This window comes from Columba livia, chromosome 3 (genome assembly GCF_036013475.1).
Source record: "Columba livia isolate bColLiv1 breed racing homer chromosome 3, bColLiv1.pat.W.v2, whole genome shotgun sequence".
Classification (NCBI taxonomy): Eukaryota; Metazoa; Chordata; class Aves; order Columbiformes; family Columbidae; genus Columba; species Columba livia.
In genome coordinates, this window is record NC_088604.1 from 98,996,612 (window position 1) to 99,009,673 (window position 13,062).

Genomic DNA, 13,062 nt, shown 5'->3' on the forward strand with positions numbered 1-13,062 from the left:
CTGTCTTACCTTCTTTCAGCATGCCAACTTTTAGACACTTCATGAAGCGGCAGGCTTGGCAGGACTTGCGCCTACGCTTTGTGATTTCACATTCATTCGTTGCTGGGCAGCTGTATTCTATGTTACCTGTAACGGAAAGTACAGGAAAAGAGAGGTACTCAGAATCATTCACTAACCAACACAATGGAAATCTGAAGTATGCATACAACTGCTGTTCTGTTTAATTTTGGAATATATCAAGAGTAAACAATGCTATAGAAAGGAGAGACCTTTCACATAAAAATAAAAGGCCGAGTTAAAGGATGAGCTTTTTGAATTTTTAAATCTAGACAGGTGTATTAAAAAAAAATAAAAAACCACAATTAATGTCAGGCTGTGTCTGGCTCCATCCATGGTCCTAAAAAATCCTTCATGAAAGTTGTTCCTTCTGGTAGGAAGAAATTTTGTCATTGATTGTCTGTACCAGGCCACTCTTCATTTCCTTTTTTTTCACCAATTTCATCAGTCTTTCTTTGTCTGGAGTACGAAAGGGGATCATTGTGCTTTATTGCACAATCAACTGTAACAGGCACTACAGAGCTTCAACGTTCTCCTTCCACAACAGCAAGCACAGTGTTATCAGGTGAGGTTCACCAGCACTGCTATCACAACATCCAGCATGTTCTACAACTTCCGGGTCAGATCTCTCAGCCAGGATACCTCCCCTGCTCTCTTTAGACAGAGTTCATGTACTGAGAGGCATCAGAAACAGGATGGTCCCTACCAAGTCGTCAAGTTAACAAAAACGGGGCAAGATACTTGCTTCTGCCTCTCCCAACTCTCCTTAAAGCCTAGATATAAGCTAGATCTTTAAATGTCAGCCCTTCTGGGCAAAGCAGCATCTCTTCTTTTTTTTTTTTTGTATGTGTGTGTGTTTTTTTTCTTACTGCTTAGCACATATTATTCATTCCCAAAAAACAAGAAAAAAAAAAGCCCCAAAACTAATGGGTAAAACATATATAAGCAATTTTCTTTACTTTTTTTTTGAAATCACATCTTTGGGATCCAAGTCCAAATAGGAGAAAAACTTTTTTTTTTTTTTTCCTTTTTTTTTCTCTTTTGCCCTAGTACCATCCCACTTTTCATAAAACAGCTTAGCTCAGCTCATTCATCTGCCCAGCCATGCATCCTATTGCCCATGACCACATTCAGTATGACAGACTTCGCAGCAGTCAGAAGTTTCACCAGGAAACTGCCTTCTAAATAAAGTATCCCCATCAGCCTGTCACATCTTGCTTTAAAGGTATTTCTTTACTTTCTAACCCTTTCCCCCTGTGATTAAGTGCATTAGTATCTTAATGAAAATGCATTCTGTTTATTGCCCTCTTGGGAAGCAAGAGGTCATCACACCAAATGCATAAATTGTCATCAGAGACAGTCCAAGCATAATTGCAATTTTGCTGCTCCATGTTTGCTGCACTCAGGGTGCGTCCAAGTCCCCTGAAACATGTGCAGGTTCTAATAATTAGCATAGAGTCTGCCTGGGACCACAGCATTGATGAAATATTTCAGAGTTAATCACACTTTGTAAACACTGATTTATATTGACTACCTTTCTCCAGACTGATGTCTCCTCATTAAATATCACATTAGTGGATTGCAGGATTGCACAAAGACTCAAGTGCTCAGCAACTGCTAATTTAACAGGAAGTAATACTTAAACCACTTACATCTATTGAAAATTGGTTAAGCATTTATGATAAAGGAGGCCTGCAATGTGCAATGTATATTCTGCCAATACAACCAGCATACTTTGCACAACCTGTTCACGCCTTTGTGGGCTTTATTCCTCCTGAACATTGCTTCATGGCTGACTGAGCAATGCCGGCAACTAAAACAGATCTTGGTATGTCTGAATGCTAATGGTTATTATTGACGGAACTAAAACTTCAGTTTAGTCCTCTTTCCCTTCCTTAGCTCCTGAGATGAAGGATATGGCTGGTAGGAAATTTGACACAACAGTTCCTGCAAAACTTCCTTCTAGTACACATTAGCAAAGTTAGGATATAACACTCCTGAGAGGATATATAGGAAAGGATGGTAAGGGCCAGCTTAAAAAAACAATATTCACATTATCCTTTCACACTCTAACAAGCCACTCTTAGTAAGGCACAACTACTACACAGGGACACCCTCCAAAGCCTTTCACAAATCGTATCTAATTGACTTCATCACAGTATAGTAATAAATGTATTACCATCCCCGTATAGTAATAAATGTATTACCATCCCCATTTAAAAAAAAAAAAAAAAAAAAAAGGAAACAGAATCAGAAATACTTTGCACAAGATCAAAGATATCTTTGTACAAGGTCAGAAACGATCTTGATCAAAAACAAGACCAAGATTATAACACAGAACTCCAAGCAGCAAAGCTTTGTACCAAGGCAAGTGGAGCATTCCTACTATAGCCAGAGCCTCTGTGCAAAGGCAAGATGACAAAGGTACAGAAGCTGGCACCAAAAATTAATATTCAAAATCAGAAAAATATAAGCAAGATTGCTTATTTGACTAAATAGAGACTTCTAATACACATCTTGACATTTCAGCTTTGTGCAAAATCCTGTGAAACATAACAAGGGTCCGTAGTGTGCAGCACACTATGCACACACAACGTAACTTATTTTTCCTGCAAATTCTTTCCACCTGAAGAACTTCAAAATGAGCTGCTGCTCTAATCACTTCAATTCCAGTACTTTGGCATAGAAGGAGAATTGTATCAATTTAGACCGCTTTACTTTAATGAATTATACTTTACAGCAGATGTTCGATCTTAGTTTTTGATGTTAGAAAACAAACTTGGAAGATGTTGGAAAGAGTTCCTCCGATGAACTCAGCAGAGTTACAGTAACCGGATTTATCGGTGCAGCAAAGATCCACGTCTTACCAATGGCCACAGCTGGTTCTCCTGAAGTGTTTCAGCATTTTGGAATATGTCTAGACACAACGATAGCTCAGGGAAACTAACATTTTGTCACCACGTAGGCAGTATTTTATCAAATACCCCCACAACAAATTTCATTTCTGTCAGCAAGCTTTCCTTAAAACAAACAAACACAACAACAAAAAAATCCCTAAACAAAACAAAGAAATCTCATGGAATTTTGCAATGGATATGTACCTGAATATATATCATACTCAAAATGCATTTTGCCTAGAACTCAAAACATTAGAGGATCTGTTTTGGTAAAAACTTAAATTCACTCCACATTACAGGTCATTAGAGCTCTCATAATTTCTTCTTTAATTCTATACACTAAAAATAAAGAAACAGAAATTATTTGAAGAAGTGTTTGGGAATCTGTACAAATTCCTTGGTACACTACATGCACCCAAGATGCTCAAATCTGCATTTTGTTTCAATGAGGAAGACTCAGAAGGAAGCTCTACCATTTACTTGTCTACTGCATGATGCTAGAGCCTGAAGCTGAGCAGCAAGGAAGAGTGTAAGTGAGTTTGCCCAGTCCTGTCAACAGTTGGAGAGGTAGCTGTGTTACACAGCAAACAAAATCAACATGGCAGCTCTGAGCCTTTAAACTGGGCTGACAAGAATGATCGAGCAATTTATAATATCTCCTGGCTGGTTTTCAGAAACAACTGGGCTCTGATTACTTATTTCAAGTCTTTTATACAATTAGTTTGCAGGCAATATAATTTTCTCACTCCTTAACAAAACAGTGCAGCTAGCTGGCTGATAGAATAACACCGTATATGCAAAACTCCTGCCTGAAGTGCCAGGGGATAATGTGTATATTCCTTCCAGTGGTGTAATGGACATTTACAGTTTGGCAGATAAAGGGCTGAGTAATGTAAATTAGCATGGCATTTGAAAATAAAGATAGATGTCAAGTCTTCACTCCCCAAACACATTGCCTTGTGCTGTAATAATACAATGGGATTTAGGCCAGCTTGAGTCCTTTCCTCTCCTCAAGAACTGAGGAATGTTTATTTTTAAACTGTTTATTTTTTTCTACTGATTTGTTAAATTTTATTATCTCAGCCAAAAGATGAGAAAACACTTTCAACACACTGTGCCTATCAAGAGCAACTGATGCCATTTAAGATAGCAGGTGAACTGCTAAAACTTCTGCTGTATAACCGGCACTTTGTTTTCAGATGCTTCAGGCTGTCAGATCTTTACACACAGATTGAGCATAAGTGGGCCAAGGTAACGTTTTTGTCATCTCACAGAGGAAGTCTGGAGGTTATCTGAATCAGATGTGAAGCCACAGTACAATTTTAACAGTACAGAGACTTACTCAATGGCTTTACAAGCCAGGCAACCAACTGGACTTGGTCAAGATTCTAGAGACCATTTTGGTCATTTCTTGCATGGAAGTGACAGCGACACTCAAAGTAACAGGAGAAAAGAGAACCATGATGAAGAAGAGGCCTGGGCCTTATGCCTTGGCATCTTATCCTAAATAAAGTTATTGTGATCAACAGTTGCAACTTTAGTACCTCAGATAACAACAGTGCGAAGCTGCTCTAAAACTGGCTGCCATGTGTGGCACAGGCTGAAACAAGCATCTCTCTTCCAGAAATACTGACAAGAAGAGAAGCTGCAGACAGTAATTCTTAGCAGAAGCGTTATTTCCCTTTTCACACGGCATCATTTGATATTATAACACTGAAGAGGTAAGAGGATTGCTAGGAGCTATTGGAATATGCTCAGAAAATCTTTGGACAACAAAAAGACATGAGGAAGACTGACATTCAGGGTGAAAATGTATTTGGAAAGAGTAGCCATGAGCCACTAACAAAAGCAGGAGAAATATCAGATGATATCAGTATTGAAAGTTTTACTGTGTGGGAGTATAGGCCCAGAAGAAAAAAAAAGGGAGGGGGAAGAATTATTTATTCCCTCAGTGTGATCATTTTTTGCTATAATCAGCTCATGAAATCTATATATATCTTTATTTATATCCAATAATGCCCCATTTTTCTCCCAAACTTTCTCTTCAAGCTTCTGTGACCTAATACCTTTTTTCAAAAACTTATATTCAAAAAGCAAGTGTTCTCATTGTTCTTAACAGAGGCTACTGCATCACTAGATTTAAGTCTTTCTGCAATAAGCTTTACCCTGGGTACCACCCTCATGCTCTGTTTTCCTGGGTGACAGACCCAAAGGAACGCACCAGCTTGTCTGTGGACTGGCTTGCACAAAAACTCCAGAAAATGAAAGGTAGCCAGGATTACACCCTTCTGGGAATTAATAAAAGAGAAGTCTTAGAAAGAGAGACTGAAGGATCTAAGCCAACACAGAGAGTGAATTACAGTGTGTTAGGTCACACCTCGAAATGTAATCCAACCAGAACGGAAAACAGTTCCTGATCAACTAGGAGAAATAGGTGCTGTTGGAAGTAAAGAGTAACAGGCTAATTTAGGAAAAGATGGATAAAGTCCCAGATGGACTTCAAAATGTATTTGATGTTTATAGGTCTTAGCAAAGCTGAACTGAGGAGAAAGTAAAAATATTTTCTCTCGGGTTAAAGTTTCAGTTCTTGAAGGCTCTGTTCCCTACTTTGCAGTCAGAACTCAACTGAATTGTATAAGTAAATATTTTCAAGAGTAAAAGTACTCTTATCGATAAGATTTCAGAAATGGGGTCAGGTTGCAATGATTTGAGCCTAACTGAATCCAGTTTTGGCTGACAAATCCCTAGACGGATTCACCTGATACTGTAGATAGCTCTGTGAATTCTGTTACCTGTCATCTAGAGCTGATTAAGGCTAAAGTTGACTGTATTCACGATTTTTCACACAGATGACTCCAGAAACACCAATGCACACACCAAGTTATAGAACATTTAAAAATTTGGTTCCTAAATGTCTCAAATATTTTTGAAGATGGCAGGACCATGTATGAAGAATTTCTCTTATGTCTCTGTTGCTTGTGCTGTCTTTTCTGTTACAATAAGGAAATCAGGAGAAGCAGCTAGTTTTTAAATAACTCTACAGTGTTAGATGGTATTTGACAGAGAGACACAGCTTAAAAGTACTTTAAAATGAAAGCACTATGTTAAACTGCCTAAAAGAGGGCAGAGTACTATGTTACTATACTAGAATATAATTAGAACTTCTAAAATGAATATTTTATTTCTTTTTCTTTTATGCCCAGAAAGCAACATGAATGGTCATTTAAAATGAAAATGTAAAGGTGATGCAGGCTGGTCTGAATCCATGACATTTTTGTATCTACCTCTAACTTTAGGTAGATGAGTTTCCAGCATCATAAAAACCACCATAATTTTCAACATGAGGTTGACAACTAGGGGATGTTGAATGACACCTGTAAGGGCCCAACTACCTTTGATTCCCATTGAAGACAACTTCTTTATCTTCAACAGAAATTAAGGGCATTTCGGTCATTGTGAGAATCAACACTCCGAAGACAGAAACAGCACCGACGCCCTGACACCGGGGAGCCACTGAAGAGTTGTCCAAGTCAGAAAGACTGAGCCGTCTATATTTTGTCCCTACCGGCATTTTATCAGGGTTGATTTTGATATATCCCACCAAGGTAACATGAAAAATTGTCATTGTTTGTTTATGACCACACAAAACAGCTCAGTTCGTAAAGCTGCAAACCAAATAGTTTTCGCAGTAGTAAAAAAAAAGTAATTAAAAAAGTTATAGAAACATTAAAATAAATCACTTCCTAGCTAAGACTTCACATGTCTCTAGTTTCAAACTAGACAGGGCTTCGTAAGTGGGCTGGAAGCTTTCAGACATGTTTAAAACAAATAGAGATCCAAACCTAATGATAATGGCATTGGTACATACCACTGCACCAGTACTATTTGTAAACCAGATCTCTTTTTGAGTATTTCTGATGGGTTTGAAACAGCCGTACACAAATATGGATGCTCATTCTTATCCCCCAATAATCTAAATGCATCATATAATTTACAAGGCTGTAAGGAAAGCAGAGATAGTAAAAAGAATAGAACCTTTTAAAGCTTCTCTCTGGTTCTCAGATTTCAGCCTGTTTATATTTTATTGACTCATCTTGTTTGGCTGCCATAGTTACACAATGACATTATGACAGGATTAAAAGGCATGTTGGAAGGAATTAAAAATACTTGCCCACTGGTTTGGTTGACCCATAGGCAGAGAGAAATGAGGGGAAAAGGGAAGTTATCTATCATTGCTTGCTTAAAATATTCTTTGAAAGAAATGCTGATGCACAGACTTTCACTTATACAAGGAAGGTGAATGATTTAATCAGGTAATGATGGATTCAGGTGACATTTAGTGTTAGGTTCACGGGAGGGCTGCCATCTTTGCACCAAAGCCAAGGTCCACAGACTTTTACACCACAGACTTTTACCTCCACCCTAACTTTCTATAAAAAACTGTAATCCTAGCTACCAGTTAAGATGTGAAAAGCCATAAAAATCTTAATTTGTTTTCATTTCCTCCACAAAGATGATGTGCAGTATTATAGGAGTCAGCTTTGAGAGATGCAAATTAACCTTTGGAAGCCACTTTGGTCATGTGCAACTTCAAATCAAACTTCATGTTGCCCATTTTGAATGTCTCCTGATTTGAATTTACATAGCTAGTTCTAACTTTCCTGATTAAAACTTCCTTTTATATATCTATATCTATATATCTATATCCCTTTATATATATATCTATATATATATATAACTTCCTTCTCTCTATATATATATAAAAAACTTCCTTTATATATATATATATAAAACTTACTTTATATATATATATATATATATATAAAAACTGTTCATACATTTACAGATCAAATTGGCTAGGTAATGGGTAAATGCCGAAAAGAGGGCTGAAAAACCTGAACACTAAAGGGATTAAAACCGAGGTGAACAAAGTACAAATTTTAATCTAGCTCCTAGTTTGGGCGGGCTTTGAAGACCATAGGAACTACATCACTGTAGAGCTGAAGGTGCTTAGGTGATCAGCATAAAATGAGATGGCAGACTTGCTCTAGTTTATGTAATGACCAAAACCACAATGGTATTCCCAGGATGGAAAATTTCTTGTCTATGTTAGAAGACATGGACAGGCAACAACTCTCGGATCTTCAATGAGACTACGATTGCGGAGCTCCTTACTCCTGTGCTTTACCCAGTCTGTGAATAAACAGAAGACTGACATCTCAATACTGTTCATCCAACAGTTATTCCTTACAAAATAAACATAAAAACCAAAAAGTAAAAGCCCAAGAACTACAAGGACTATCGAATGCAAAACATTTTAGCTTTTGTTGGAAAATTCAAATACTGTCTAAGGAAACACTAAGTAAGCTCTGACACTTTTGCAACAAGCCTTACCAGGAAGGCAATGTATCAATAGCCAGGCTTTTCATGGTAGTTTAAAGAATCCAAAGACAACAGTCCTGAAGATTTGGAAGGTGTGAGAAAGAAAGCTGTGTAGAGATATGAAGGCTAAAATTACTTTAGAGAGATGAAGGCTAAAATAAAACAAAATAGTAAACTGTCTTTAAAGTCCTATCATACTTTTACTGAAAGCAAGAATACCATTTCAATCCACTTGAAGAAATGTTTAAGTTACAGGCACTGAATAATTACATATTATTAATGCAAAATGTGTATTTACTAGTCTTTATGATAATTGAGCAAATAAAAATGATGAGAAATGTATTTACACTAAATATTCGCTATAAAGTAGCTAGAGTAAGTACAAGACTTCTGTGCTGAACACAAGACCTTGCACCCAGCTGACAACTGAAAATTCTTTTTTTCTTCCTTTCTTTTAAGGAAAGCTTGGAATTTTCAAGATAATACAGAGCACAGCAAAAACTGTGGAGAGACCCTAAAAATCAATGTACTATTTTTAGACGTTGCTATTTTCTACTGTCCCTGATGTTAAGCCAATTTTGGGGAGATTTGGCTGCGTGTGTGTTTCTGTGAGACATTTGCAATCAGCCACCCTGTAAATTATCCCAGAAGCAAACTGAGAGCTGCAGCTGAGCAAGTACGAGGCTGAGCAGAGAGAACATCCAGTTCTCCCATCCCTTATATTTCACAAAAGGAGGCAGAACATCATTAGATTCTACTACAACCCAAGACGAAAACGATTCTAATCTATTGAGCTGCTTTTTTGGTGGGTTTTGTTCTGTATTTTTTTCAGCCAGGTAACTTCTTGTTTCTATTCTTTTTCTAATATTATTGATTTTTATCACAATCCATGCATTCTTTACCACAGTCCCAAACGTATTTCTGTGCTATGTTAAAAATATATATGCAAAAAAGACAAAATTACTCCTTCCCATAATTCAAAACAGGGTTCATTTAATTTCTTTACTTTTAAGAAAATTAGCAGGGATTGCAAGAGGCAGGAAGAAGAAGAGAAATCCGTCAGCCAAGAACAGACACTTTTTAGACTAAATTGCTCTCATCTGAAAGGGAATGATAATGTCCATTACCCTTAAAAAGAGGTGTAGACTCTACATTAGAGCAAAATTCACCTAATGTAAGGGGCTACTAGGTCTCCTGTGAGGCACTTCACTTCTGTGCTGGTTCTCTGAACAGCTGCCTGTGGCTTTCACCTCCTGAGATTTCAAAAGACTCCTTTGAAATTGAAAGACTCCCACTGACTTAGTGGAAAGGACAACAGGCCTGACATAAACACAAGATGTGCTTCATAATGTGACTTTATCAGCTCAGCCTTGCTCTACTGAAGTCAGGGCAGTCTTGTCCATGACTTCAACAGGAGTGGTACTGAGTTTCCATGAACCTGAGCTAATTTAGTAATTCAGGAATGTTAAACAAGAAAAGTTTGGTAATTCAAATGTTCTTTTTCACTGAATCTATAATTAAGTATCCATCACGTTAAATTATTAGCATTTAAAATAAGCAATTCTTTGAGCCAAGACACTATCCTTATATATGCTCACTTACGATATTTGACTCTTCAATTACTCTGGCTTACTGTTCTACAGTTACAACTTTTTTTGCAGTTATGCCATAACCAATTTATTTTAAAAACAAGCAGAGAAAGAATGTGATTTGAACCAGGAAGTGAAATGGTACGGGGAAGAACAACCTCTAGGAACACTAGGACTAAATTCTATCATTTACAGAAAAAAAAACCTCAGGGCAATTATTCTTCACGCAAGCTTAAAGGTAGAATTTTCCTATTTAAAACATGAGAAGTAGATTTCCTTATATAATTCTTGCCCCAGTTTGATTAATCAAAGTAAATGCCTTCCATGGATGGTATCTGAAAACTCCTAGTTGACGTGCCAGTTTAGTCAGCACCATTACTGAAGATGCTGCCATGACATTATGATGGTAAAATACTTCCTATTCTTAGTTTCTTCATTATTGCTTTTCCATTCGAAGCTTGGTTTTGCCTTACTGCATATTTTTTTTTGTCTTCACAGCACTGTCACCTGCTGAGGCAGCTAGTGCTCTAACCCTACTGAGACTTTTTGCACAGCTGCCAGTTCTAACTTGAGCTGTGTGGCCAAGTCCAGGTTGCTAATCTGGAGGATGACGTCCCTGCCTTGTGCTTCCGTGCCCAGAAACTTGCTGTCTATGATGCTGCATAAAATTGCGGGATACCTATTACTGCCAGAAGTCAACACTTCAATCAGTTAACATTTCTGTGGAATTTTTTTCATGCTTAAAATACAACTAAAATAATCATGCATCGATTCAGTTCTGTAGGCCAGCTATTATATAGCAACTAAATACCATTTATAAAAACAGAGTTGCTAGTTGGAGTTGGTGCTTGAAGTTTAGCGACCACAAAATACAAACTGCTTCAGTGGAAACATTTTTGAGCTTTTCTGAAAATGTTCTTGAAGGTCAAGTGCAATCACCTACCTCTTTTTTTTACTTTTTCCAAAACAAAGACTTAAAGTGAACATACTGTTTCTGCATATGCGCTCATTTTATGTATGAATCCAGGTCACTACCAGTTTCACGGGTATGTTTGTTTCCTGGTTGCAAACACTGTAACACTCAGCTCCATTAGAACAACTTCAGTTTAATGCTTCTTTTTAGTGGCTGTATGGCCATCATAAAATGGGTGCTCCATGCTGGTAGAAGGCCCAAATCCCCAGTGGTAAAATGGATGACAAGAGAATAAAACAGCTATTGCCTCAGCAAGGGATAAATTAAAATAGCATTCATTATTTTTCCTTATTAACTTTTGATTAAATATGGAAGTACAATTTAAGAGATCTTGACCGAATCTTTCAAATTTGGGGTTATGTGAAATTAGAAACAGAAACTAACTTTGTGCTCCTTCCCACGACTCCTTTAAAAAAAATAAAACTATATCACCAGTTTGCATTGTCTTTCCTCAGATTTCCAGGTGCTCAACATCTATGAAAATCAAGCAGGTTTTATTGAGGAGCTTAAATTTGGACTTAGCAACCTAATTTTAGTCTCTGAAGTTTGAATTTAATTTAATGTGACACTGTATGCCTGTACAGGCCAAGCTTGGCCTCATGTTCTTTAAATAAAGCACCTTCAATTTCACTTGAAAGGATGATATCTAAATCAAAGTAGATGGTTATTTTGTCTCCATCGGTTCTGAAGCCAGAACAAGTGTTTATGCAAATTATCCTATTCGTACTAATTTTTGCCAAAATATGTGGCGTATTTGTAACAGGTATTAAGAGCAGATTAGTACAAAGTACTGGGCAGAGATCACAAGCTGCCAACTTACTCTCCTTAGAATGTGACCTTACAGATATTTGTTGAACCTCTCTAAGGCCACTGTATATCGTGTATGGGTGAAAGACCAGCTATTAATACACTGATATGCACAAAGCACTACACCATTGCATTTGTTCCAACTTTATATGCCCTGATGCTTTAACAAAAATAAACTGGATTTCTGCAACAACTTAAGTATGGTAGTGGTGTAATTAGGAACAAAAGCACGAATCCTGTGTGCCAGCTACAAGGCATGTTCAAGAAGCATCCATGACAACCTTCAGAAAACAATATGTTTTCTTCATAATAATCATTTATGGGAATCCATGAGAAAACTGTACAGAACGTGCACTGGAGGATTCCAGTGTTTTTCTCTTTTTCATAACCAAAACAAACATGGCAGCAGGCTTATCATGACAGACAGAACTTCCAAAGAAGCCCAAAAGGGCTTTTTTCATGAGTAACATCTGTAGGACCAAACATTTTAAAGAATGAAAAGATACAGTCTGAAGTCCTAACAAGATTTAGTCAATGATTGTGCTATTTCACTTTGAGGAGGGGGGAGGGGGGAAAAAAAAAAAAAAAAAGAAGTTTAAAGGATAACCAACCTTGAATTGTCCTCTTGAAGAAAGCCTTGCAGGCCTCGCAGGAAGCCACTCCATAGTGGTACCCTGATGCAATGTCACCACACACCAAACACAGTCTTTTGGGCATCGAGTTCAGCATATATTCACACTTGGTCTGTGAATCTTCAGCGATGGTACTGGAGCAGTCATCATACCGTTTCCTGACCGGCCCGTTGCCCCCGAGCCCTGTGGCCGAAGGGTAGAGGGGAGGTGAGTCCAGCCCGTTCTGATGTCCATTCATGGTGGAACTGTAGCTCCCGCTGGCGTCTGAGGAGCCACCGGGGCTGTGGTGGTTGATGCTGTCCGTCAGAGAGGCAGGGCTCGACGGTTCCGTCTTGATATACGACGAACAGCTAGAATCAATGTGTCGATCTTTGCTTGACATTCTGCAGAGAAGCCTGTAGTGGGGAGAGAGAGAGAGAAGAATCTGTGTATTAAAGACAGTGCTCTTTAAGGCTGCTCTGGAAGGGTTAGGGACTGCACATCATTCATTCATTAGTCAATACCTCTTGTTCTACATGAAGGTAATCAGCATAAGGGCATGACAGAGCTTTGTCAAAGCTCCAGACAGGCAGTAAACACAAACTTTAAAGAGACCAAATCGGTCTGTTGTCCCCTCCACCCGCCCTCTAGGCTACGTATCAATTTCACATCAACTCTACATTCTGAACTTGTCATCTACCAGGTCAAAAAATTTTAAAACTCCTATTAGATGACTTGGCTGTTAA

The 13,062-nt window shown here is 37.9% G+C and overlaps 1 protein-coding gene across 33 annotated transcripts in view; it reads right to left on the bottom strand.

Moving 5' to 3' along the window:
- Positions 1-13,062, bottom strand: part of ESRRG (estrogen related receptor gamma) — a 405,281-nt gene that overhangs the window by 113,798 nt on the left and 278,421 nt on the right. For all 33 annotated transcript variants that reach the window (XM_065058466.1, XM_065058489.1, XM_065058481.1 and 30 more), the window contains 2 exons: positions 12,317-12,732; positions 10-126 (listed from right to left, as the gene is read on the bottom strand). In XM_065058466.1, coding sequence (XP_064914538.1) covers positions 10-126; positions 12,317-12,732 — 533 coding nt within the window. The remainder of the gene's footprint in view (positions 1-9; positions 127-12,316; positions 12,733-13,062) is intronic.